Source organism: Erpetoichthys calabaricus, chromosome 13, assembly GCF_900747795.2.
Source record: "Erpetoichthys calabaricus chromosome 13, fErpCal1.3, whole genome shotgun sequence".
NCBI lineage: Eukaryota > Metazoa > Chordata > Cladistia > Polypteriformes > Polypteridae > Erpetoichthys > Erpetoichthys calabaricus.
In genome coordinates, this window is record NC_041406.2 from 62,600,857 (window position 1) to 62,624,586 (window position 23,730).

The following is a 23,730-nucleotide window of genomic DNA, read 5'->3' on the forward strand; positions in this document are numbered from 1 at the left end:
ACCAGGACCTACTGCAGTTTGCCTATTGCATAAAGACTGGAGTGGAGAATACAATTATCTGTCTGCTCCACAAGGCTTATTTTCACCTGGACAAACCTAGCAAAACAGTGAGGATTATGTTTTATGATTTCTCCAGTGCCTTTAATGCCAACCACCCTTCCTGTTAAGGGGTAAACTCAGAGAAATGCAGGTGGAGGAGCCACTACATGGAACAGTCCTGTCTCCTTTGCTCTTCACTCTCTACACCTCTGACTACAAATAAAACACTAGGTCATGTCACATTCAGAAAATCTCTCATGATTTTCCACTTATGGGGTGTATTGATAAAGGAGATGAGACAGAGGATAGGATTTGTGGAGAAGTTTATTTCTTGGTGCAAAGACAATTGTCTGCATCTTAACATCAGCAAAACCAGTAACTTATTATTGAATTTCACCACACCAAAGATCCTCTGTGTCCAATCATTATTCATGGTGTGGATGTAGAGGTGGCCCACTATAACAAGTACTTCGGCGTCCACATTACAGGTTGGACTGGTCTCAGAACACAGATTCCTTTAATGTGGCCAAGTACGATTTACTACGCTGTGGTGTGCTGGGCTGGTAACATCACTTCAATCAACAGCCAACCTCTGCTCCTTAGGGACAAGCTGACAGAGATGGGATTATATTCATACCTAGTGGCATGGATCGTGGACTATCTTAAAGACAGACCTCAGTATGTGCGTCTTGGGAACTGCACGTCTGACATTGTGGTCAGCAACACAGGAGCGCCACAGGGGACTGTACTTTCTCCGGTCCTGTTCAGCCTATATACATCGGACTTCCAATACAACTCGGAGTCCTGCCATGTGCAAAAGTTCGCTGATGACACTGCTATCGTGGGCTGCATCAGGAATGGGCTGGAGGAGCAGTATAGGGACCTAATCAATGACTTTGTTAAATGGTGTGACTCAAACCACCTACACCTGAACACCAGCAAAACCAAAGAGCTGGTGGTGGATTTTAGGAGGCCCAGACCCCTCATAGACCCAGTGATCATCAAAGGTGACTGTGTGCAGATGGTGCAGACCTATAAATATTTGGGAGTGCAGCTGGATGATAAATTAGACTGGACTGCCAATACTGATGCGCTGTGCAAGAAAGGACAGAGCCGGTTATACTACCTTAGAAGGCTGGCATCCTTCAACATCTGCAATAAGATGCTGCAGATGTTCTATCAAACAGTTGTGGCGAGCGCCCTCTTCTACGCGGTGGTGTGCTGGGGAGGCAGCATTAAGAAGAAAGACGCCTCACGTCTGGACAAACTGGTGAGGAAGGCAAGCTCTATTGTTGGCATGGAGCTGGACAGTTTAACATCTGTGGCAGAGCGAAGGGCGCTCAGCAGGCTCCTATCAATTATGGAGAATCCACTGCATCCACTTAATAGTATCATCTCCAGACAGAAGAGCAGTTTCAGCGACAGACTGCTGTCACTGTCCTGCTCCACTGACAGATTGAGGAGATCGTTCCTCCCCCAAACTATGCGACTGTTTAATTCCATCCGGGGGGGTAAACGTTAACATTTAACATTATACATAGTTATTGTCTGTTTTTCACCTGCATTATTATCATTCTTTAATATTATTTATTGTATCAGTATGCTGCTGCTGAAGAATGTGAATTTCCCATTGGGATTAATAAAGTATCTATCTATCTATCTATCTATCTATCTATCTATCTATCTATCTATCTATCTATCTATCTATCTATCTATCTATCTATCTATCTATCTATCTATCTATCTATCTATCTATCTATCTATCTAAGACAAGTTATAGGATGCACTCTGGACTCCCTGATGGTAGTAGCAAAGGAGAGGATTAAAATAAAACTGAGTGCCTTTATGAACAATGCTGCACATTCCCTCCCTGACACACTGACAGTGAAGACTTTCAGCCAAGGAATCATTCAGCAGAAGTGTGACAGGAAACACTACTGGGGCTCCTTTATGCCAGAAGCAATACAAATGTATAATGCCTCACTGTGATTGTAACAGCCAAATCAGAAGTTTTCTTTCTTTTTAATTTTCTTGCTTTATACTTGTTGTACAGTAGTGTGTGTTCATACCAAAGTGTATATATTTATTTATTTATTTATTTAAGAGTTTCTTTAAAATGCCAAATTTCTGCCTGGGGACAAATAACACTCTATCTATCTTTCATTTCTTAATATGCATATACACATATGAAAGTGAATTTTTTTAAGATCAAACTGAAACAGTTAAATGAATAGCCAGTGTTCAGAGGGAATATTTTTTACCTTAAATGTCTTGAAAATCAAATTTCAGCAATGTGAAATAATCCCGTGGTCCATTTCTCTTTTCTATTTTTAAAGTAACCACTAGATGGTGCCCAAGTTCCAGGTACTGTATTAGTAGTTATCAAGGCACTCAGACCTTCAGTGCATTAAAATTCTTTTTCAGTACTTGTGATGTTGTATAATTGTAATGATATATAAATGCTGTTTTGACTGAAGCATTAGTATAAAGAACATTTTCTCGTTTTGCATTTCATTTGAAAGGATCAACCGCAGGTCTTCAAGTTTGGTCCAGGATGGTCAGATCGGATTGGCTATAATCACAATATACAGTATATTGTACACTCAGTCAAAATTATTAGGATCACTTGTACACCTACTTATCCATGCAATTAATCTAATTAGTCAATCATGTGGCAGCAATGCTGTGGATACAATCATGCTGATACAGGTCAGAAGCTTTAGTTAATGTTCATGTCAAATAACAGAAGGGAGTGATTTGGACCATGGCACAATTGTTGGTGCCACAGAAGCTGGTTTGAGTATTTATGTAACTGCTGATTGGCTGGGATTTTAATGCAAAACAGTCTCTAGAGTTTACTCAAAAGTTTGCAACAACAAAAAACATCCAGTGAGTGGCAGATCTTTATACTGAAACATCTTGTTGATGATGAGAGAGGTCAGAGGAGAATGGCCAGACTGGTTTGAGGCAACAGAAAGGCTAAAACTCAGATAACCATTCTGTACAACTGGGATGAGCAAAAAAGTGTCTCAGAAGGCATAAAATGTTGAAACGAGGTGGGCTACAGCAGCAGAAGACCAGGTCAGAAGAGAAAAATGAGACTGCAATGGATACAGGCTTGACAAAACTGGACAGCTGAAGACTAGAAAAATGTAGCCTGGTCTGATGAATCTTGATTACTGATTGAGGACACATTTGGCAGGTTAGAATTTGGAGCCAGCAGCAGGAATCCATGCACCCAACCTGTCTTGTGTGAACAGTCCAGGCTAGTGGTGGTGGTTTAGTGATGTGGGGAATTTTTTCTCTGCACACTTTGGGCCCATTAATATCAGTCAATCATTGCTTAAATGCAACAGCCTATTTGGGTATTGTTGGTGACCAAATACATCCCTTCATGGCCACAATTTACCCATCTTCTAATGGCTACTTCTAGCATGATAATGCACCATGTCACAAAGCAAAAGCCATCTTAAACTAGGTTCATGAACATGACAATGAGTTTGGTGTTCTTCAGTGGCCTTCCTAGTCACCATATCTAAATCCAATAGAATACATTTGTTATTTAGCAATGTTAGATTTGGGAGATTGATTAATCTTTGTCACAAATAGTTGAAAAAGCAAAGGTTTTAAAAAAAACAAGTTCCAGAGGTTAAAAGGTTATGTACCAATAGACTTTCATCAAGACAGTAGAACAAATTTCACAGAAATTTACTTAGCAGAAACAACTTTACTTTGGGAAATTTAAGAGGCAGAGGAGAAGGATACAAAAGTAAAAACATATGAGGTAAATGAGAAACATAAACACACAGAATAGATGTTAGACAATTTGAAATTACAGAATAAAATCTAAATGGTGATAAGCACTCCAAAAAATAAATGGAGACAGGTGCCTAGAGTCTTCACCCAGCAGAATTGTTTGTAACAGTTAGCATTTGTACCTGCAAAACTAACCAAGAAACCCCTCAAAATAACACTCTGTCAGTCCTCCGCAACAACATTTTGGATTTCTTTGCCAACAGACCTTAATGTAAAGTGCTGACAGCATCACATCATCCATGCTGACCTTGAATATACTGCAGGTAGTGTACGGAGCCCTCTTCCATGCTCCTTGTTCACCTCTAACTTTGTGGCTAGACATAGCTCTAGTTCCTTCATTAAAATTGTTGGTGACACCACCAACATAGGCCTGATCACTAACAATGAGAAGACAGCTTACAGAGAAGGTTTATTTTCCAAATTAATGGCACCAGTTTAACAATCTGATTCTTAATATCAGAGAAAACAAGGAGCTGGAGGCAGCCCACGCTTCCATCTACAAGGACAGAATGCAAGTTAAAAGGGTGAGCAGCTTTCAATTTCTTGGAGTGACTTTTCACACAAAATATTTCTCCACCTGTTCTCACAAATATCTACAGAAGTATAGTAAAGCCCATTGTCACTGATTGCATCACATCATGGAATTGCACCTCTGTTGGCTCAGTATTGTAAAGCAATCTAAAGGTGGACAAAGCAGGCACAGCATATTACTGGCATCAGGTTGCCTTCTATTTATTATATGTAGAACACACACTGCCTTAGAAAGGCAAACAGTGTGTGTATGTAGGGCACCGTGGTGGCACTGCTGCCTTAGTAAGGAGACCAGGGTTTGAGTTCTGGGTTCTTTCTGTGTGACATTTACACTTTATTGCCTGTGTGAGTTTCCCCCAGGTGCTTCAGTTTCTTCCCACAGTCCAAAGACATGTTACTTAGGTGGACTGTTGCTAAACTGGCCCTACTAGGTGTGTGTGTATGTGTGAGTGTGTTTCGCTTTGATGAAAAAAGGCACCCTGTCTAGGGGATTGTTCCTGCCTTGTGCCTTATGTTTACTGGAATAGGCTACCCCTGAAACCCTGCTCAGGATTAAGTAGGCATAAAAAAATGGTATGGTATATATGTTGCATGCCTTTTAACGTGGGTGTGTGTCTTTTGTTGGTATTCTTTGTGTCAGCTGTTCTGAATAGTCATGTAAGAATTTTATTGTATGAGTAAACGGTAATAAACTTAACTAGATAGGAGTGATATAAGAACAGTGCATGCAATTGAGTACATTGTGATTTGGGTTTTTAAATGACAGGGCAATGCTCTTGAATAATGAACGACATAGTATATGGCATCTAGAGTGAAGATCTCTGTGCTAAACTAATTGAATTGATAGAAAATAATAAATGCATTATAATATTACAAAATTTGATAAATCGACTGTTGTTAACACTGTCTCCACATGGTTCTGGAAATGTTAATTCGAATCCCAGCCAGGTCACTGTCAGTGGACTTTGTACATTATCCCTGTGTGTGCATGAATTATTCTCCACATACTCTGGTTTCATCTATAGCCTAAAGGCATGAATGCTGGGATTAAGCTGAGTTTCTAAAATGGCTTGCTATGAGTGTGGCCCTGAGATGTAGTGGCGTTCTATTCAAGGTTGGTTTCTCCTTGGTACTTGAGGCTGCCTCTGGCTTCCAATAGACTCTCTCTGCAGACGAGACAAGACTCTCTAAAGCTTGTTCTGTATTAGACTAAGAAGGTAAAATAAATTAATCTGTTGATGGATGTTCTCTGTTACACCTACCATAGGTTCTAACTCCAGCATTTTCAAATAGCATTAGGCCAAGATATACAGTAAATGGATGACATTTTATTTTGGAAATAGTTTTGTGTTTTTTCTATGGTTTGAAAAATATGCAGCATTTTTGTTTGTGTACACAAAACAATGAATTGCTTGCCTGCCTGTTGGTAAGAAAATGTGATTTTTTTTTTACCAACACAAAGAATTCTGCAAGCTCAGCAAAAAAGTAATCAGAATGACACATGAGCATAACTCTTCATTTAGACACCATTAACTGTGCCACAGGCTGGCAATTCATTGCATTATTGACTTAGCAAAGACGCAGGATGGCCTAGCAGCTAAGTTATTAGGCACCAGTCCACAGGGCTGGCAGTTTTATTGCCACATTCAGCTTATGATGTGACACTGAGCAAGTCACAAAATGTTCCTTTGCCTGCTCCAGTTGCTGAAAATTCATTATAATTTTTGTCACTGTATGATTCAGATCTTCTTATTTGGATGGAGTTTGCTATTGAAAGATAAAAAGATAGTTACTACACTCAGTATGGAAAACCTTTGTACAGAATTAATGCAATACATGCAATTCAGCCATCCACAGAACAAGGGAAAAAATTAATAAATGACCAAAGGTCATTTGCATCACATCATGGAATTGTACCTCTGTTGGCTCAGTATTGTAAAGCAATCTAAAGGATGGACAAAGGAGGCACAGCATATTATTGGCATCAGGTTGCCTTCTATTTATTATATGTAGAACATGCGCTGCCTTAGAAAGGCAAACAGTGTGTGTATATAGGGCACCGTGGTGGCACTGCTGCCTTAGTAAGCAGACCAGGGTTTGCATTCTGGGTTCTTTCTGTGTGGCATTTACACTTTATTGCCTGTGTGGGTTTCCCCCAGGTACTCCAGTTTCTTCCCACAGTCCAAAGACATGTTATTTAGGTGGACTAATGCTAAACTGGCCCTACTGGGTGTGTGTGTATGTGTGAGTGTGTTTCGCTTTGATGGACTGGCACCCTGTCTAGGGGATTGTTCCTGCCTTGCGCCTTATGTTTGCTGGGATAGGCTACCCCTGAAACCCTGCTCAGGATTAAGTAGGCATAAAAAATGGTATGGTATATACAGTATGTTGCATGCCTTTTAATGTGGGTGTGTGTCTTTTGTTGGCATTCTTTTATTGTCAGCTGTTCTGAAGAGTCATGTAAGAATTTTATTGTATGACTAAATGGTAATAAACTTAACTAGATAAGAGTGATATAAGAACAGTGCATGCAATTAAGTAAATTGTGATTTGGGTTTTTAAATGACAGGGCAATGCTCTTGAATAATGAACACCATAGTACAGTATATGGCATGTAGAGTGAAGCTCTCTGTGCTAAACTAATTGAATTGATAGAAAATAATAAATGTATTATAATATTACAGAATATGATAAATCAACTGTTGTTAACACTGTCTCCACATGGTTCTGGAAACGTTAATTCGAATCCCAGCCAGGTTACTGTCAATGGACTTTGTACATTATCCCTGTGTGTGTATGAATTATTCTCCACATACACTGGTTTCATCTATAGCCTAAAGGCATGAATGCTGGGATTAAGCTGAGTTTCTAAAATGGCTTGTTATGAGTGTGGCCCTGAGATGTAGTGGCGTTCTATTCAAGGTTGGTTTCTCCTTGGTACTTGATGCTGCCTCTGGCTTCCAATAGACTCTCTCTGCAGACGAGACAAGACTCTCTAATGCTTGTTCTGTATTAGACTAAGAAGGTAAAATAAATGAATCTGTTGATGGATGTTCTCTGTTACACCTACCATAGGTTCTAACTCCAACATTTTCGAATTGCATTAGGTCAAGATATGCAGTAAATGGATGACATTTTATTTTGGAAATAGTTTTGTGTCTTTTCTATGGGTTGAACGAATGCAGCATTTTTGTTTGTGTACACAAAACAATGAATTGCTTGCCTGCCTGTTGGTAAGAAAATGTGATTTTTTTTACCAACACAAAGAATTCTGCAAACTCAGCAAAAAAGTAATCAGAATGACACATGAGCATAACTCTTCATTTATACACCATTAACTGTGCCACAGGCTGGCAATTCACTGCATTATTGACTTAGCAAAGAGCCAGGATGGCCTAGCAGCTAAGTTATTAGGCACCAGTCCACAGGGCTGGCAGTTTTATTGCCACATTCAGCTTATGATGTGACACTGAGCAAGTCACAAAATTTTCCTTTGCCTGCTCCAGTTCCTGAAAATTCATTATAATATTTGTCACTGTATGATTCAGATCTTCTTATTTGGATGGAGTTTGCTATTGAAAGATAAAAAGATAGTTACTACACTCAGTATTGAAAACCTGTGTACAGAACTAATGCAATACATGCAAATCAACCAACCACAGAACGTGGGAAAAAATTAATAAATGACCAAAGGTCGAATTACAAACTGACATGCCCGACTGAAAGCTACAGCTGAAACTGACATACCTTTACAATTTTAGTTAAAATTATTTTTTTGTCATATTCTTTCCAGACAACATGTAAAAATCCGCATAATGTAATTTTACCGCTCAAATTGTGGATGTGCGAAATTTTGTGCATTTATTTAATTATTTTCCTAATAGTCGCTGAATATAAAATAACATCCGGAGGCCATTTGGGCTTGCTCCCTCCCTCATTGGTGATTGGTGGATACTTCAATTTTAGAAGGTACGCAGGAGTCAAGTTTAAGATGATTGGCTTACAATTCCGTCAGTCATGTTGCTCAGCAAGAGCAGCGTTTTAAAATATTTTCAGAAGCTTATTTGGAGAGTTGGACGGAGTTCGTAAAGGACACAGCCTGGATATGTTTTTTTAACAGTTTGATAAGGGTTTTACTTAAACGGAGAGATTAAAGTACTCGTCTGTTTACTGAGTAGACGTGGAAATTGAAAGTTAGACTGTCTTTTACCCCATGCTTGAAGAACGAAGACTCCTTAAAGGAGCCTGGGTGTAGGAAACATGAAGTTTGCACGTCTCTTAATGAAAAATGTAATTTTGGCAAATATTCCACGGCATGTCGAAAAATTCTCCAAGTATTCTCCATCACCACTATCCATGAAGCAGTTCTTAGATTTCGGTAAAGCATGAGTTTGTTTTATTTTTTTCTTCGTTTGATATACACGTGTTAGGAGGATTTGCGTACATTGTGACGAATTTACATTTATCTTTTAATGTAACTATAAGGATCAAAACCGACTTGTTGAGAGGGCTAACGAATTGTGTGTTCTAGATAAAAGTACACAATTCCGATGTCGAGGGAGGTGGGGGTGGTCAGTATATACATTACCTGGTTTAATTTTCCGCGTAATAGCGTCAATAAATATTTGATTACAGAAATAATAGTTAAATGAAGCACGTCCCAGAGTATGACTGTTATGCAGTTTACTTATTAATGCAGGTTTTCCTGTGGTTGCATATGGTGAGGTGGCGAGCTTGCCCATTGGGTGAAATGCAGAAACAGCCGTGATATTCGTCCCTTAAAAAAAAAAAGATCCCTCTGGGCAAATTTAAACTTTAGTTTATTTTATAAACAAGACAAGAAACACCGAGTACAATCTGGCAGATTTTTCAGTCGTTATTGTTCACCACTTTACATATGCATATCTGATGAAACTATATTTTTAGGAAGTGACTTAACATTTTTAATTCGAATTAATTGGGATGGTTTGGTAGGATACTTAAGTGAATCTTCATTTTATATCTCTGTAGTGCTGGTGTCATTTTGCTGGAATTCTTTGTTTTTTTTTTCTTAATTAAACTGGATATGAGGGGTTGGAAGAATACACAATGTCTTTGTTTTTACCAGTTTGTGTACTGGTGAACCCAATTTTACAAGTTCCAAATATATATTTGTTTGTACATGTCATTTGTCAGGTAGACTGTATTTCCTGTTGCATTAAAACATTTTACACTTTATCATCACTGAATCTTGCAATATACTCAACTGCGCTAATTAAACTTATTCCTTAGTCTGTCTAAATGAAATTAAACAAAGTGTCATCTTCTGTGCTTTTCAGGGTTTTATGTCTGGACTTTACACTCTTAATAAAAGTGCTAGAGTGGTTCCCAAAAGATCATCCACATGAAGGTTCGGGAAAGATCCTTTATTTATTTAGATCAATAACAAGTTCTATAATTAGTTAAGAATAGGTGATGATAAATTTACGAAATACCAATGAGTTTCTGATTTAAAAAAAAAACTGTCTGCCTAACACAGGCCATATTCAGTCTTTCTTGCTATGTCAGCATCCTGCTAGGTAGCCTACTATACAGTACATTAAAGATTTCTGCTTACTGTTCTCTTTTGTCCACATTTTACGAACCCATTCAAAGCTCAAAGACCCAATTTCATATGCAAAAAACCCTTCACAGAATGAAATGATTCTTTCTCATTCAGTGTTTCAACAAGGAACCATACCACCCAGTAAAATGCCATTTTGGAACCAGTATTTTTAAGAGTGTAGGATACAACAGTCTTGTGCACTGTATTGCACTGTCATCAGCAGTCTCTTGCATTTAGCTTCATTGACAGTTCTAAACTGGATTGATGTATGTGAGTCCATTTGGAGGATTATCTAGTGCAGGTTTCTGGCAGGACTGGTGCTGGCACTACTCGTTTGTAATGCAGATCTGCATATGGCTTTTTCACAGATTGATGGAGAGAAATATGACTTATATGTATATTTAAAGATTGTATGCAGGATTCAAACATTGGCAGAGCACATTCTCTCAAAAAGCATTATAAACCAATAAATTGAACTACATTTTCATTCCTCCCTTCCTTGTGATATTTAAGATATGTAAAATACATAAGAGTAGTAAGGTTAAGACCTTCAGTTGATGCTCTGTATTTTTTTGTTTTCTTTTGATTAACATCACAATTCTTTGTAACCGTTCCATATGTTGTATTTCACAGTTTACCTGTGTTTTATTAATTCTGTAATTATGCTTTTGTAGTACATGTATAGTGCTAGAATATAAAACATACTTTATGTAGTCAGTCAGACTAATATAATGAAAAATGTGCTCATCCTGGCACATTTGTATATCTCCTTTCTGCACAACATAACATAAATATTAAGATGATATTGATTCAACATATTTAATGGTGAAGCCATTTACACATTCAGTATACGACAAACCAATCTAACATTAATTGTCTCATCCTATATTATTCATGCCAATTCTTAATATTATCTGTAGTCATATTTTGACTAATTAAAATTCCTATCAAAAGTATCAATAATTACATTTTGGTTGGCGAGAATTATTTTTACATTTATTTATAATTCCATTTTGACTAGTGAAACCTGAAATGTTTTTCCATTTAATGTCTATTGAGCGTTCAGTTAATGTTATCTGTAGTTACATTTTTATTAACCAAGATTAGACTTGCAGTTTGAAATCGTGGTACTGTTATCTAGTCATTCAGTATATCCACATTGAAAATTTCAAACCTCTCACACTCTACAAAAGTCCCAGTTAAGAGTCCCTCCATTCTGCATATCCCCATGTTATGTTCTAACTTTTCAAAATTAAATTTAAAAGTAACATTAGAGCAGAATATACAGTAATTGCAATTAATCAAAGGAAGGTGTAACATTTAAATTTTTTTGGCAAAAGTATGAGAATCCTATCCACCAAAGTGAAGGTAGAAATAGTTGAAAATAACCATTTTTAATAAGTACACTACATGAATAGCAGTCTTAGAAAAAAAGTGAATCAGATATTTATATTCAATGTTAAGGTTCATTTTGCTTAATTACACTTACCTTTATATGTTATGCTGCATCTTGATCATGAAAAATCCCTACCAATTACATTCTCAACTATGCCAGATTACATCAAAATTGAACACTATAGTAGTCCAGCTGGAAGTTGAGTAAACCCCAGACTAATGGACTACTAGCAGTTGTGTCCCTACTGTAAAGATCTTCTGCATTTAATTAGAATTTTTTTAAATCTGTATGGTTGTGAATCATTTCTTTCAGTTTTCTGTACCTACCTTGTCTAATTCGGTTGTGTGAGGACCAGGGGCACATCTCCGCAGGATCATATACAAGGCTGGTACAACTGTGCACGATGAGAGCACTCCAGTTTAGGTACATCAGTTAACCAATGTAGAATCTTTGAGTTCACAGAGAATGCCCACATAGGTACAGTATTAGGAGACAATGAAAACTCCAGTTTCTTGGCTGGGATTTGAACTTAGAATTCTATAGCTGTAAGGCATCACCCCTAAACAACCAGTGGAAGTAAAATACCCCAAAATCAGATATGTAGTTTTATTTCATGAACATACTTCAGCTCATCCATTTTCTGTACCTTTTATTACTTCACATGATGGCTGGTAACTGGAGCCTATCAGATGGTCTGTACTATCACATTGTCTTCACATGAGCACTTTTGTATTGTGGCCTATTTGAAGTCACCAGTCAACCTAATTTTCAATTACTTAGTGAAGGAGGAGAGTGGGGAGTGCTACGTGTGAATAATGTGCACACAAAATCATATTAAGTCATGCTGTTTTTCCAAAGTATATGTTGTTCTGTTACATTTTGTAGCACTTACCGATCACATTTTACTGTTGATTCTCATTATTTTAAAATGATGTTTATTATGAAATGTACTTTATAAAACGGTGAATCTATTAAAGTTTATAGTAGCACTTAATCAAATTTCTTAAATGCATGATAATGTTCAAGTGAACTAAGTAGTTTTGGAAGATAAACAATGTTATTAAATTCACTTGACCTAGTTTAGGGTCACATGGGACTGCAGCCTATGGCAGATACACTGGTCTCAAGGTCATTACAGGGTCCACTCACACACAATGGCTCAAATTAGAATTGCCAGTTAATAGAATGCCACACATATACAGGGAGTATATGCAAATTGTAAACATAAAACAACAGGGTGCTTTAATTAAACCTAAGTTGTAAAGGTTGTGAGGCAGAAATGCAATTTGAAATATTTCTTGAAATGGATATTTTTTTTTATAATTTTTTTTTTTGGTTTACCATGGCATAAAATTCCACCACCCGTTTTTGAAACACCTTCCACTTTTGTGCTTGCATGAAGCCAGAGCATCATTGAGCAACATTGGGAGCAAACCTGAGACAGGATGCCAGTTCATCATTGGGGACACTCACACACAACCACAGTTACATTCATTGGTAACTTTTAACCTTATATAATTAACATACACATCTCTAAGATTTTAGAGGAGAGCTACTGTGTTATAGACATACTTTGGAAAGGGAGCATACAGAATCTGACTAGCCTGGAATTCTAAAAAATTCCCTGGAGCAATAAGGTAACAGTTTGACCCAGTTTGTGACATCACTAACACGACAGTGTAACTTAATCTGTTCGGTTGCACATTTTGTAGTACTTTAAGATTAATAATGCACCCTGTTTTTTTTTTTTTACCAGGATCAGCTAATGCTTGTGAGAAGACATCCTTTGTGTTTTTAAGACAGGAGCTTCCAGTTAGGCTTGCTAACATTATGAAGGAAATTAACTTCCTTCCAGACAAGTTACTTGGTACACCATCTTTGCAGCTTCTTCAAAGCTGGTAAGTGTAATTTGGTATCCAATATATTTTCTTAACACCTTTGTATGCCCATTTTATTTCTGTTCTCTTTTTGTATTTTTATTTTTGTTAATTATTAATTGGCAATTTGGAATAGTTGAAGGATAAGTTCAGTATTTTTCAAGTCAAAGTTGTTTCTTCACAATCAAGCTGTTTATTAATTTGCCACATAAAGTTTTGTTCTAAAGTGAAACTTGTCTTATAAATTTAAAAAATTATTTTGTTTTTGCAGCTTATAATAGGGCTGTATAGAGCCCAGCATCCATACATGATAGAAAATACCCAAAAACGTAGCAGATACATTCATTATTCTAGCCAGAAATGTTATTAAGTATTGATCTGCATTGTGAGATTAAACAAAAATTGCAGTACAGTGTATCCATGTTGTTTTAAGAAGGAAAAATAGCAAATCATTGTTGTGAGATTTGTTTTACTCTGCGGTACCCTTGTTATTTTGCTCTATAGAGACCTTGACAATAGTAACAGAAAAATCACATTACATGTCTGTCGGGTGATCATCATTTCTAAATGAGCAGATGGACCTTCTTGTGTGAAGCTGCAGATATACTGGTCTCTTGTCTGTTTCCCTATATTGAACTGACGTTGCAAACACTGCTCCAGATCTGAATCTCACCTTTGCATGGATTTCCCATAACACCTCTGCGATCTACTTACTACTTTGCCTGCACAGTTTTATTAACAACCCAGCTTCACATGGCTCGCCTGGGTTCAGTGGCAACTTGGCAACACTTTATCCAATTTAATGAGCCCAAAGCACTGCCAACTGCAGAGAAAACAGTCTCTGTCAGCTGCCTCACACACATGTAGTGTTAGACAGATACTACAATTTTGAGTTTGGTGTCTATATCTGCTTTCGGACCTCAGTACCATTAACAAAATGGTTCTGAAGCAAATAACAGACAACTCCAAAACCCCCTGTCTTACTGCAGCATCCCTGGTACACCATGCCATCCAAGGGGCACTACTCACGTCTTCCCTGTTAATAGCCATGAACCCCCAATCATGTCAAAGCAATTGTGGGGGAAGGCGGAATGGGTGGTCCTAGAATGCAGGTACCGTACATTTTAAAATTTGGGTTAAGCTGTAAAAAAAAAAAAAAATACAAAGTATTTTTAAAATATACTTTAAAAAAAAACTTTACTTTAGAACACAGTTTCACGTGGCCAATTGATATATACCAGGCGTGTCCAACTCCGGTCCTGGTTGTCATTAATATTAATTGTTGTTCAAAAGTTTGGAATTGCACAGAAATATTACATGTTTTTTTAGAAACTGATACTTTGTTTTCCAATATGCTATAAAATTGATTTAAACTATAGCTTAAGGCATTAGTAATACTCATAAATAGCTTTTACTACTTAAACTGACAGATTTATATTTTACTATTCACATTTGACTTCAAAGCTCCATTTTTGGGAGCCATTATTTCAGTGTCCTAATGGTAAACTCTCTTAGTTCATCCTTAATTTGTCATGTTTACTTGCCAGTTGATTTTTAGAGAAACTTTGTAATTGTGTTAGCATAGCTGGATCCTGTTTTTCTGTTCAGTAAAGCAGGTACATTGTCTTTGTTTATGCTGGAAGGTACTGACATTTCCTAAAGTTCAAATCTGGGTACAAATGAGCAAAACAAATCAGCTTTCTCAAAAAAAAAAGCAAGTAGGCTGCTTCCTTAAAGGAATACAGGTAGTCCCCAGGTTACGGACACCTGACCTACGACATACGAACGGGGCCGGAGCTGCGACGCATGCGCCTCAGTAACTGCCGCTCCCTGCAGGTGGATAGTATTGGCTGCAAGCGGTGGCTGGACAGAGGCTGGAGGGGGTCGATTTTGCTGCTTGCGCAGTGTAATGTCCGTCGGGCGGCTCCCGGCAGCATGCGGTTTCACTGCCCGCCCACCACACACGGCTGCCCCGTTCGTTCTAGGTGGGCGGCTGGTAATGCTGCAAGTGGTGACCCTGTTGTGGCTGAACGGAGGCCATTGAGGGTGAACGGGGAGGCGTGGGGTAGCATTGTAGTGTGCCTCAGATGGCTGCGTGTTGAATGGGGACGGTGGTGTGGCGGACACATACGGTAGTGGAGGTGACTGTGATGTGGGCTGGTGATAGATAGACAGACAGACAGACAGACAGACAGACTGACTGACTGACTGACTGACTGACTGACTGACTGACTGACTGACTGACTGACTGACTGACTGACTGACTGACTGACTGACTCACTCACTCACTCACTCACTCACTCACTCACTCACTCACTCACTCAATCAATCAATCAATCAATCAATCAATCAATCCCAGGAGGAAATTCACATACTCCAGCAGCAAAAAATAGACAATAACTTGAATAATGTTCAACGTTTACCCCCTCTGGTGGAATTGAAGAGTCGCATAGTTTGGGGGAGGAATGATCTTCTCAGTCTGTCTGTGGAGCAGGACAGTGACAGCAGTCTGTCGCTGAAACTGCTCCTCTGTCTGGAGATGACACTGTTTAATGGATGTAGTGGATTCTCCATAATTGATAGGAGCCTGCTGAGTGCCCGTTGCTCTGCTACGGATGTCAAACCGTCCAGCTCTATGCCAACAATAGAGCCTGCCTTCCTCACCAGTTTGTCCAGGCGTGAGGCATCCTTCTTCTTAATGCTGCCTCCCCAGCGCACCACTGCGTAGAAGAGGGCACTTGCCACAACCATCTGATAGAACATCTGCAGCATCTTACTGCAGATGTTGAAGGATGCCAGTCTTCTAAGGAAGTACAGGCGGCTCTGTCCTTTCTTGCACAGAGAATCAGTATTGGCAGTCCAGTCCAATTTATCGTCCAGCTGTACTCCCAGGTATTTATAGGTCTGCACCCTCTGCACACAGTCACCTCTGATGATCACGGGGTCCATGAGGGGCCTGGGTCTCCTAAAATCCACCACCAGTTCCTTGGTTTTGCTGGTGTTCAGTTGTAGGTGGTTTAAGTTGCACCATTTAACAAAGTCCTTGATGAGGTTTCTATACTCCTCCTCCTGCCCACTCCTGATGCAGCCCACGATAGCAGTGCCGTCAGCAAACTTTTGCACGTGGCAGGACTCCGAGTTATATTGGAAGTCCGATGTATATAGGCTGAACAGGACTGGAGAAAGTACAGTCCCCTGCGGCGCTCCTGTGTTGCTGACCACAATGTCAGATCTGCAATTCCCGAGACGCACATACTGAGGTCTGTTTATAAGATAGTCCACGATCCATGCCACCAGGTATGAATCTACTCCCATCTCTGTCAGCTTGTCCCTAAGGAGCAGAGGTTGGATGGTGTTGAAGGCGCTAGAGAAGTCTAGAAACAAAATTCTTACAGCGCCACTGCCTCTGTCCAAGTGGGAGAGGGATCGATGTAGCATATAGATGATGGCATCTTCCGCTCCCACCTTCTCCTGGTATGCGAACTGCAGAGGGTCGAGGGCGTGTTGGACCTGTGGCCTCAGGTGGTGAAGCAGCAGCCGCTCCATGGTCTTCATCACATGTGATGTTAGAGCGACAGGCCGGAAGTCATTCTGCTCACCAGGACGTGATACCTTTGGGACTGGGGTGATGCAAGATGTTTTCCAAAGCCTCGGGACTTTCCCCTGTTCCAGGCTCAGGTTGAAGATGCGCTGTAGAGGACCCCCCAGCTCTGATGCACAGACCTTCAGCAGTCGTGGCGATACTCCATCTGGACTTGCTGCTTTGCTGGCACGAAGTTTCCTCAGCTCTCTGCTCACTTGCGCTGCTGTAATTGTGGGTGGGGATGTCTCTCCTATGTTGGTATCAGCAGAAGGATGATGATGAACCGCCCCTTGCTGCCCCTATTCATTCTCAATAGCAAGCCTGCTTGTACTGTTACGCACATAGCAGAAAGTTGTCTCTTGTCAGTACAGTGTGGTCCAGATTTAATTCTGCAGATCCAGATCGTCTGGATAACTTTGATTTACGCGGGGACGATTCCAGTTAGGCGCGAAGACGATTCTTTGTGTCGTCAGTTCGCACACTTCTCGATGGTCCACGATTTTTCTGGTGATTTTGTATGTAATAAACTGAATAAGTTATAGCGTGATGAAAATTGCATAATTAGATCTGGACCACCCTATACATCAGACGTGTTGATGACTGGTGCCTTCCTGCTGTGATAACGTGTACAGTGCTGTACAGAAGAGCTCATCTTAACCTTTTGTCTTCACCCTGTAACACAAATCTGAAGCAAGTGCTGGTGCTATAGTAAAGAAGAGAAAAACCATCACCATTGAAAATAAAGTAGAAATAATAAAAAGGTCAGAAAGAGGTGAAACTCCATCATTTATTGACAGAGCACTTGGTTACAGTCGGTCAACAATAACATTTATTAAAGTAATGTACCTGTTCCGACTTACATAGAAATTCAACTTAAGTACAAAGAAAAAAATATAATCTTCTTTTTTAATGGAGAACAAAACATAAAGAAGAATCAAATTGAACTGGACCAGATAGTGACTAGTTTTGTCCAAGGGCAAGTAATGGATGCTTTTTTGCTAAAGTATTGTTAAATAGTTGGTTCTGGAGTATTCGGTGCCAACATAAAATGTAAAATAAAGCCTCATTTGAGTCACTTTTTGAATAGAAGACACATCTATCGTCTCAAGAGTCCTGTCTTTAGTTCAAAAAGTCAAATCAAATGAGGCTTTAATATTCCAGAAGTAACTCCAGTATTTAACAGTATATCGGAAAAATGTTTGTTTTGCACGTTTTCAGTATACGACTGGATTAACTGACACGTGGATTATGTCACATTAATAATGTGAGATTTTTTTCTTTTTCAAATTGACGTTTTTCAGATCTTTTGCCATTGTACAACATTGGTTACTATTTGCTTCTGCAGTATTATGTCATACATTTTTTTTCTCTTCTTTGTGCATGAGAAAATTAGATTTTTGCTTGGCCACCATTACAAAGTACAAGGGGTAAGTAACATATTAAAAAAACAAAACATTTTTGGGTGGAGTATTCCTTTAACTTTAAAAGGTCTTAAAAATGTTTTTTGTTTTTCTTGGCAGAGTCACAGACAAAAGAGGCCTAATATTAAAACGTAGAAACTACACTAAAGATCATACTCTTGTGTTTTTAAAGAAACAGATGCATTTACTCATAGAATACAATGAAAGCATAATCTCTCTTTAGTAATTTAATTGAATATTGCAAACATACTTTTTTGATGTTTGTACCAACATTTCGGCCAGTGCAATAGTTGTTTTAAATGTTTTTTTTGTTGGTAACAGGTACTCACAGAGTCTAATGGAAATGGTAGAATTTCTGGAAAAGAATCCTGAAGATCAAAAGGTTTTATCAGAGTAAGTTATTTCATTGTTGTCATGCTCATAAAATTCTTCTAATGTCTTTGTAAATATAGATAGATAGATAGATAGATAGATAGATAGATAGATAGATAGATAGATAGATAGATAGATAGATAGATATATTTTTTTTTATTTTTAAAAACAAACTTTATTTAATAAACACAGAAAATAAATCATAACAGTAAACCAAACTCAATCTTAAGTCATACAGAAAACATATACACACATTCCTATTTATGAATATTCAGTTTCTAAACATTACATACTCAAATTGTTCTTTAGAATAAAATCTATATATATATATTTATCTAATCCCTCCCATTGTTTCCACCCTCCAATCCCACTTATCCTTCATATTTCTTTATTATCCCAAAGTTATAAATAAGTAAAAAAACAAAACACCAAAATCAGAGCACAAATTGTAAATAATAATCTTCATCACATTTACAAAGTACATTATTTATGCACCACACTTCTTTAAACTGTGCTAAATTATTTGTAGACTTATAAAAATTAAAATCCACTAATATTCTACTTTCACACACTTTTCTAAAAAAAACAATAACATCTTCAATCCCACTCCCAGTAATTTTGTTTTTATGGGTCTTCCATATTGACAGTTTTGCCTGCCCGATAATAAAATTAATTAAGTTCATATTTTCTCTAGTTTGTCTTGTAATTCTCACCCCAAACACAAACACCATGCTATTATACGGGACCCCCAGCCCTTCTACTATTCTTTCTATAACACTAAAGAGGGTCTTGAGTCTCTCACAGTACATAAAAGCATGAAACACAGTTTCCCTCAGACCACAAAAAGGACAGCAATCAGAAACCCCCGGACATATAATCGATAAGAAGGAGTTCACTGCTAATATCCCATGCACCAACCTCCACTGCAGGTCTCCCACCCTACTGGCCAATGGTGGCTTGTACAACGACCTCCAGGCGGGGTTTAGTCCTTGAGGGGCTCCGAGTTTGTCTCTCCAAGGTGTGTCGTGACTTCGTGTCCTCAGCTGTTCCAGGTTGTTCACCTTCACGCAGATCCTGTAGAGCTGCTTCCCTGGCACCGTAGGCAGAGATAACGCCTCAAGAGAACGTAAGGCTAAAACTTCAGTCTCACTGTCCCTCAGTTCAACAGCTGGAGATACAGTAAGCGTTGGAAAAGGTGTTTCATCATTTGGTTTCAATCGTGAGGTGAACATTCTGTGCAGGAGTGTCATGGATTCCCTGTCCAGTGATGATCTTATCTTACACAGAAACTTCTCCATGAGGCGTACTGAGTGCACTCCTGTCTCCTCTGCTACCACCTGTGCACTTTTCCAAGTGTAATTTTCCCAGTCAATTATGTCCTTTATTGTGGTTATTCTATGTATTATGAAATGATGAATAAAGTTTTCAGAAAGTCCAGTAGCAGTGCCAACAGCAGGATTGTAGAGCAGCGGTTCATTAAGGACCCAAAAAGAGGAAAGGTCATCACAGTCCTTTTTGATCAACAGCAGTTGCCACGCTGCTAGAAGGCTTTTATAAAACTCTGGCACATGTAAAGTCCCGATCTTATCAAAATGGCAGAGCAGTAAACTTTTACCAAGTCCCATATGCCTGGCCTGTTTAAAGAAAAGTACGGCCAAGTTCATCCACTGGCTCTGCTCAACAGGGTACAGCAGTTTCTGAATGGTCTGAAGGCGGAAAGCAGCAATCCTGCTGGTAATGTCAATAAGTCCTTGTCCGCCTTCATCCAACGGCAAGAATACAACGCCCTTCCGTATCCAATGGGTACCATTCCAAAAGAAATCCATGATTGCTTCTTGTATCTGCTGAACAAGCACAGGTGGAGGTTGCAGACAAATACATTTGTGCCACAGGCTGGAGGTCACCAGGTTATTAATTACCAGCATCCGTCCTCTATAAGATAACTGAGGGAGTATCCACTTCCACTTAGCGAGCCGAGCTGTAACCTTGTCCAACAGACCCTCCCAGTTCTTTTGGATGTAGTGGTCATCTCCGAGATGGACTCCCAAGTACAGGAAACCCCCCAGTGGTCCACTGCAAACCCCCTTCCAGTCGAGGAGGACTACATCCTGTCCAGTTCCCAACCAGCACTGCACTGCTTTTATTCCAGTTAATTTTGGCCGATGACGCTTTACTGTAATTCCGCAGACAGTCAGTTAGTTTGTCCAAATCCTTTTGGCCTGAGATGACAACTGCGAGATCATCAGCATAAGCCGTGACTTTCACAGGGTCCATGTTGCAGTTGGGGATGGTGAGACCAGTCAGCACCTTCCTCAGGTGCACCAGGAAAGGTTCCAACGCCAGAGCATACAACATACCGGACAAAGAGCAGCCCTGTCTGACTCCTCTGCTGACGCTGAAAGGTGCGCACAAACCACCGTTGACCTTGATTATACCAGAAATGTCACTATAAAGCAATCGAATATAATTAATAAAAGATTCCCCAAACCCAAAAGCCTTCATGGTATTCCATAAAAAAGAGTGACTGACCCTATCAAAAGCTTTTTCCTGGTCAAGAAATATAAGACCAGTCCGAAAACCAAACAGTTTTGCAGCAGCTAAAATGTCTCGAATTAAAAAAATGTTATTAAAAATGGACCTGCCAGCCACGCAGTAATTCTGATCAGGATGCACCAGTCTCCCTAAAACTTGGACCATCCTGTTGGCTAAGGCTTTAGAGAGAACTTTATAGTCTGCGCATAAGAGAGACACTGGCCGCCAGTTCTTAATGAGACACAAGTCTCCCTTCTTCGGCAGCAGCGTGATCACAGCTCTACGGCAGCTTTGTGGTAACAAACCATTTTTGAAACTCCACCGAAACACTTCTAGCAAGTCCAGACCAATGACATCCCAGAACTCTTTGTAAAATTCCACTGGAATGCCATCGATTCCCGGGACCTTCCCTGTGTTCAGCTGTCCCAGGGCTTTGGTGAGTTCTGCGAAGGTCACTTCACTATTTAGATCTGCCACGTCTGTGTTGGGAAGCTGTGGTAAGTCCTGCAAAAAAACCTGTTGGTCGTCACTGCCACCATCTCCATCTGCAGCAAACAAAAGTTCATAAAATTCACGGACCACCTGCCTTATTTCACTTGGCTCTTGTGTCTCTCTGCCATCGGGTGTTCTTATGCAATGTAAGAGTTTACTCTGCGAGTTTTTCTTCTCCAAACCAAAAAAGTACTGCGTTGGTGCATCCATCTCAGTCAACCGCTGAAAGCGGACCCTCACTAAAGCCCCCTGAGCCCTGGTCTCAAGCAGGTGGGCCAACCCCAGTTTAGCAGTAGTCAGGCTCGCCTGCAGCTGCTCATTTGGACCCTCCTCTAGTTGTTGTTGAAGCTCAGCTATTTGATTTTCCAGAGCTGCCATTTCTGACTGCAATACTTGGGTGACATTTCTGGTATACTCCTGACACAAAGCCCTGATGTGACTCTTCCCAACCTCCCACCACTGTTGTAAGCTGGTGAACTCCTTCTTCATAGCCTTCCAACCTCCCCAGAAATGAACAAATAACTCTTTAAAGTTCTGATCTTTGAGGAGGAGTGTGTTAAAATGCCAGTATGGACTACGGGGTCTGTACGTGTTAAAAAGAAGTGAACAAAACACCAGACTGTGGTCGGAGAAACCAGTAGGCACAATAGAGCACACTTTAAATAAACCTAACAGGTGCTTAAAACTGTAAAAAAGATCGAGTCTCGCCATTGAGATCGTGTTTCCACTCGTCCTCCCCCACGTGTATTGCCGACAGGCCCCATTTTTAGACCTCCATACATCTTCCAGCCCAAAGTCCTTAATTATTTTTCCTAGAGCTCGCGCTGAGCGAGGGTGCGGTTCCAGTCCATTGTTTCTATCCATCCTTGAGTCAAGTGTACAATTAAAATCCCCTCCTAACACCACCACTTCCTCAGGGTCACACTTTGATAAAAGATCTCTTAATTTGTTAAAGAACCGGAGCCTCTCCTCACCCTCATTCGGGGCGTACACGTTAATAAAAGTGACAACACTGCCTTGAAGTTTTACTGTCACTTTCAAGAGTCTCCCTTTCACCAACTCATCAGTCCTGCAAACTTCTACTTGCAGCCCACCAAGAAATAAAATGGCCACTCCAGCACTAACATTTGTCCCATTGCTAAAAAAAATGTCCCCTTTCCAATCCCTGCTCCACTCCCACTGATTTTGCTCATCAATGTGAGTTTCTTGTAGAAAGGTGATATTCAAATCTTTTTGTCTTATAAAATCAAAAAGTGCGACCCTCTTATCAGCACTTCTCCCCCCATTAATATTAAGGGTTCCTATTTGTACACTTGTCATGATACCTGAATATAAAGATGAACACACAATGAAACACAGGGACCACCACAAATACTGTGGAGTGGATTTAACAGGGGGCTTAGCCATTAGGAGGTGTTTAAATTGGACTGTTTCCTCAGTTTACTTGTTAAATTCTTGAGCCTCACGAGCTCTTTAACATCAAACATCGCGGAGGCTGCTTTGTCCCGCCTCAACCCGCGGACAGACGATATAAAGAGCTCAATGTCAGGGAAAAACTCAGCCACGTCCACCCCCTTTTTACCTGCGGTGTTCACCAAAAAACCTTTTACACTCTGAGCGCTGTAACCCCCCCTGGCTTTTAATTCTGGGGGCTCCGAGGCAGCAGACCCATCAGAGATATTACCGTCATCGGTCTCTTCCCCGACATTCCCCGCAATTGAACCGTCATCGGCCGTCTCCGCGAAGACGGGAACTTCCTCCTGACAAGGACCATAGGCGGGATCCTCTCCAATGACCCCCGAGCCCTGACTTAAAACAAGTTTCTTACGCGCCCGCTCTTCTCTTTCACCTTTGCCTTTTCTGAGCAGGGCGTTTAAATTCACTTTTTTCCTCAGGCTGATTGCTGCCTCCCTCGTCCATGTCAATGTCTCCCCACACACTTTCTGCTGCAGCTGTTGTTTGACCTACCGTCTCGTTACCGCCTTCATTCGGCTCATCTCTGGGAGGCACCTGATCCTCCAGCCTTTCAGATCTAAGGGTAGTTATATTCTTAACACCCTGCGCCTCCGCGCCATCAGCCACTACCT

The 23,730-nt window shown here is 39.9% G+C and overlaps 1 protein-coding gene across 1 annotated transcript in view; it reads left to right on the forward strand.

The window, feature by feature from the left end:
* Positions 1 to 8,402: 8,402 nt before the first annotated feature.
* Positions 8,403 to 23,730, forward strand: part of pdk4 (pyruvate dehydrogenase kinase, isozyme 4) — a 77,159-nt gene continuing 61,831 nt past the window's right edge. Inside the window, exons 1-3 of the mRNA XM_028817061.2 lie at positions 8,403 to 8,764; positions 13,123 to 13,264; positions 18,569 to 18,640. Of these exons, the coding sequence (XP_028672894.1) occupies positions 8,647 to 8,764; positions 13,123 to 13,264; positions 18,569 to 18,640 (332 nt within the window). The 5' untranslated portion in view covers positions 8,403 to 8,646. The remainder of the gene's footprint in view (positions 8,765 to 13,122; positions 13,265 to 18,568; positions 18,641 to 23,730) is intronic.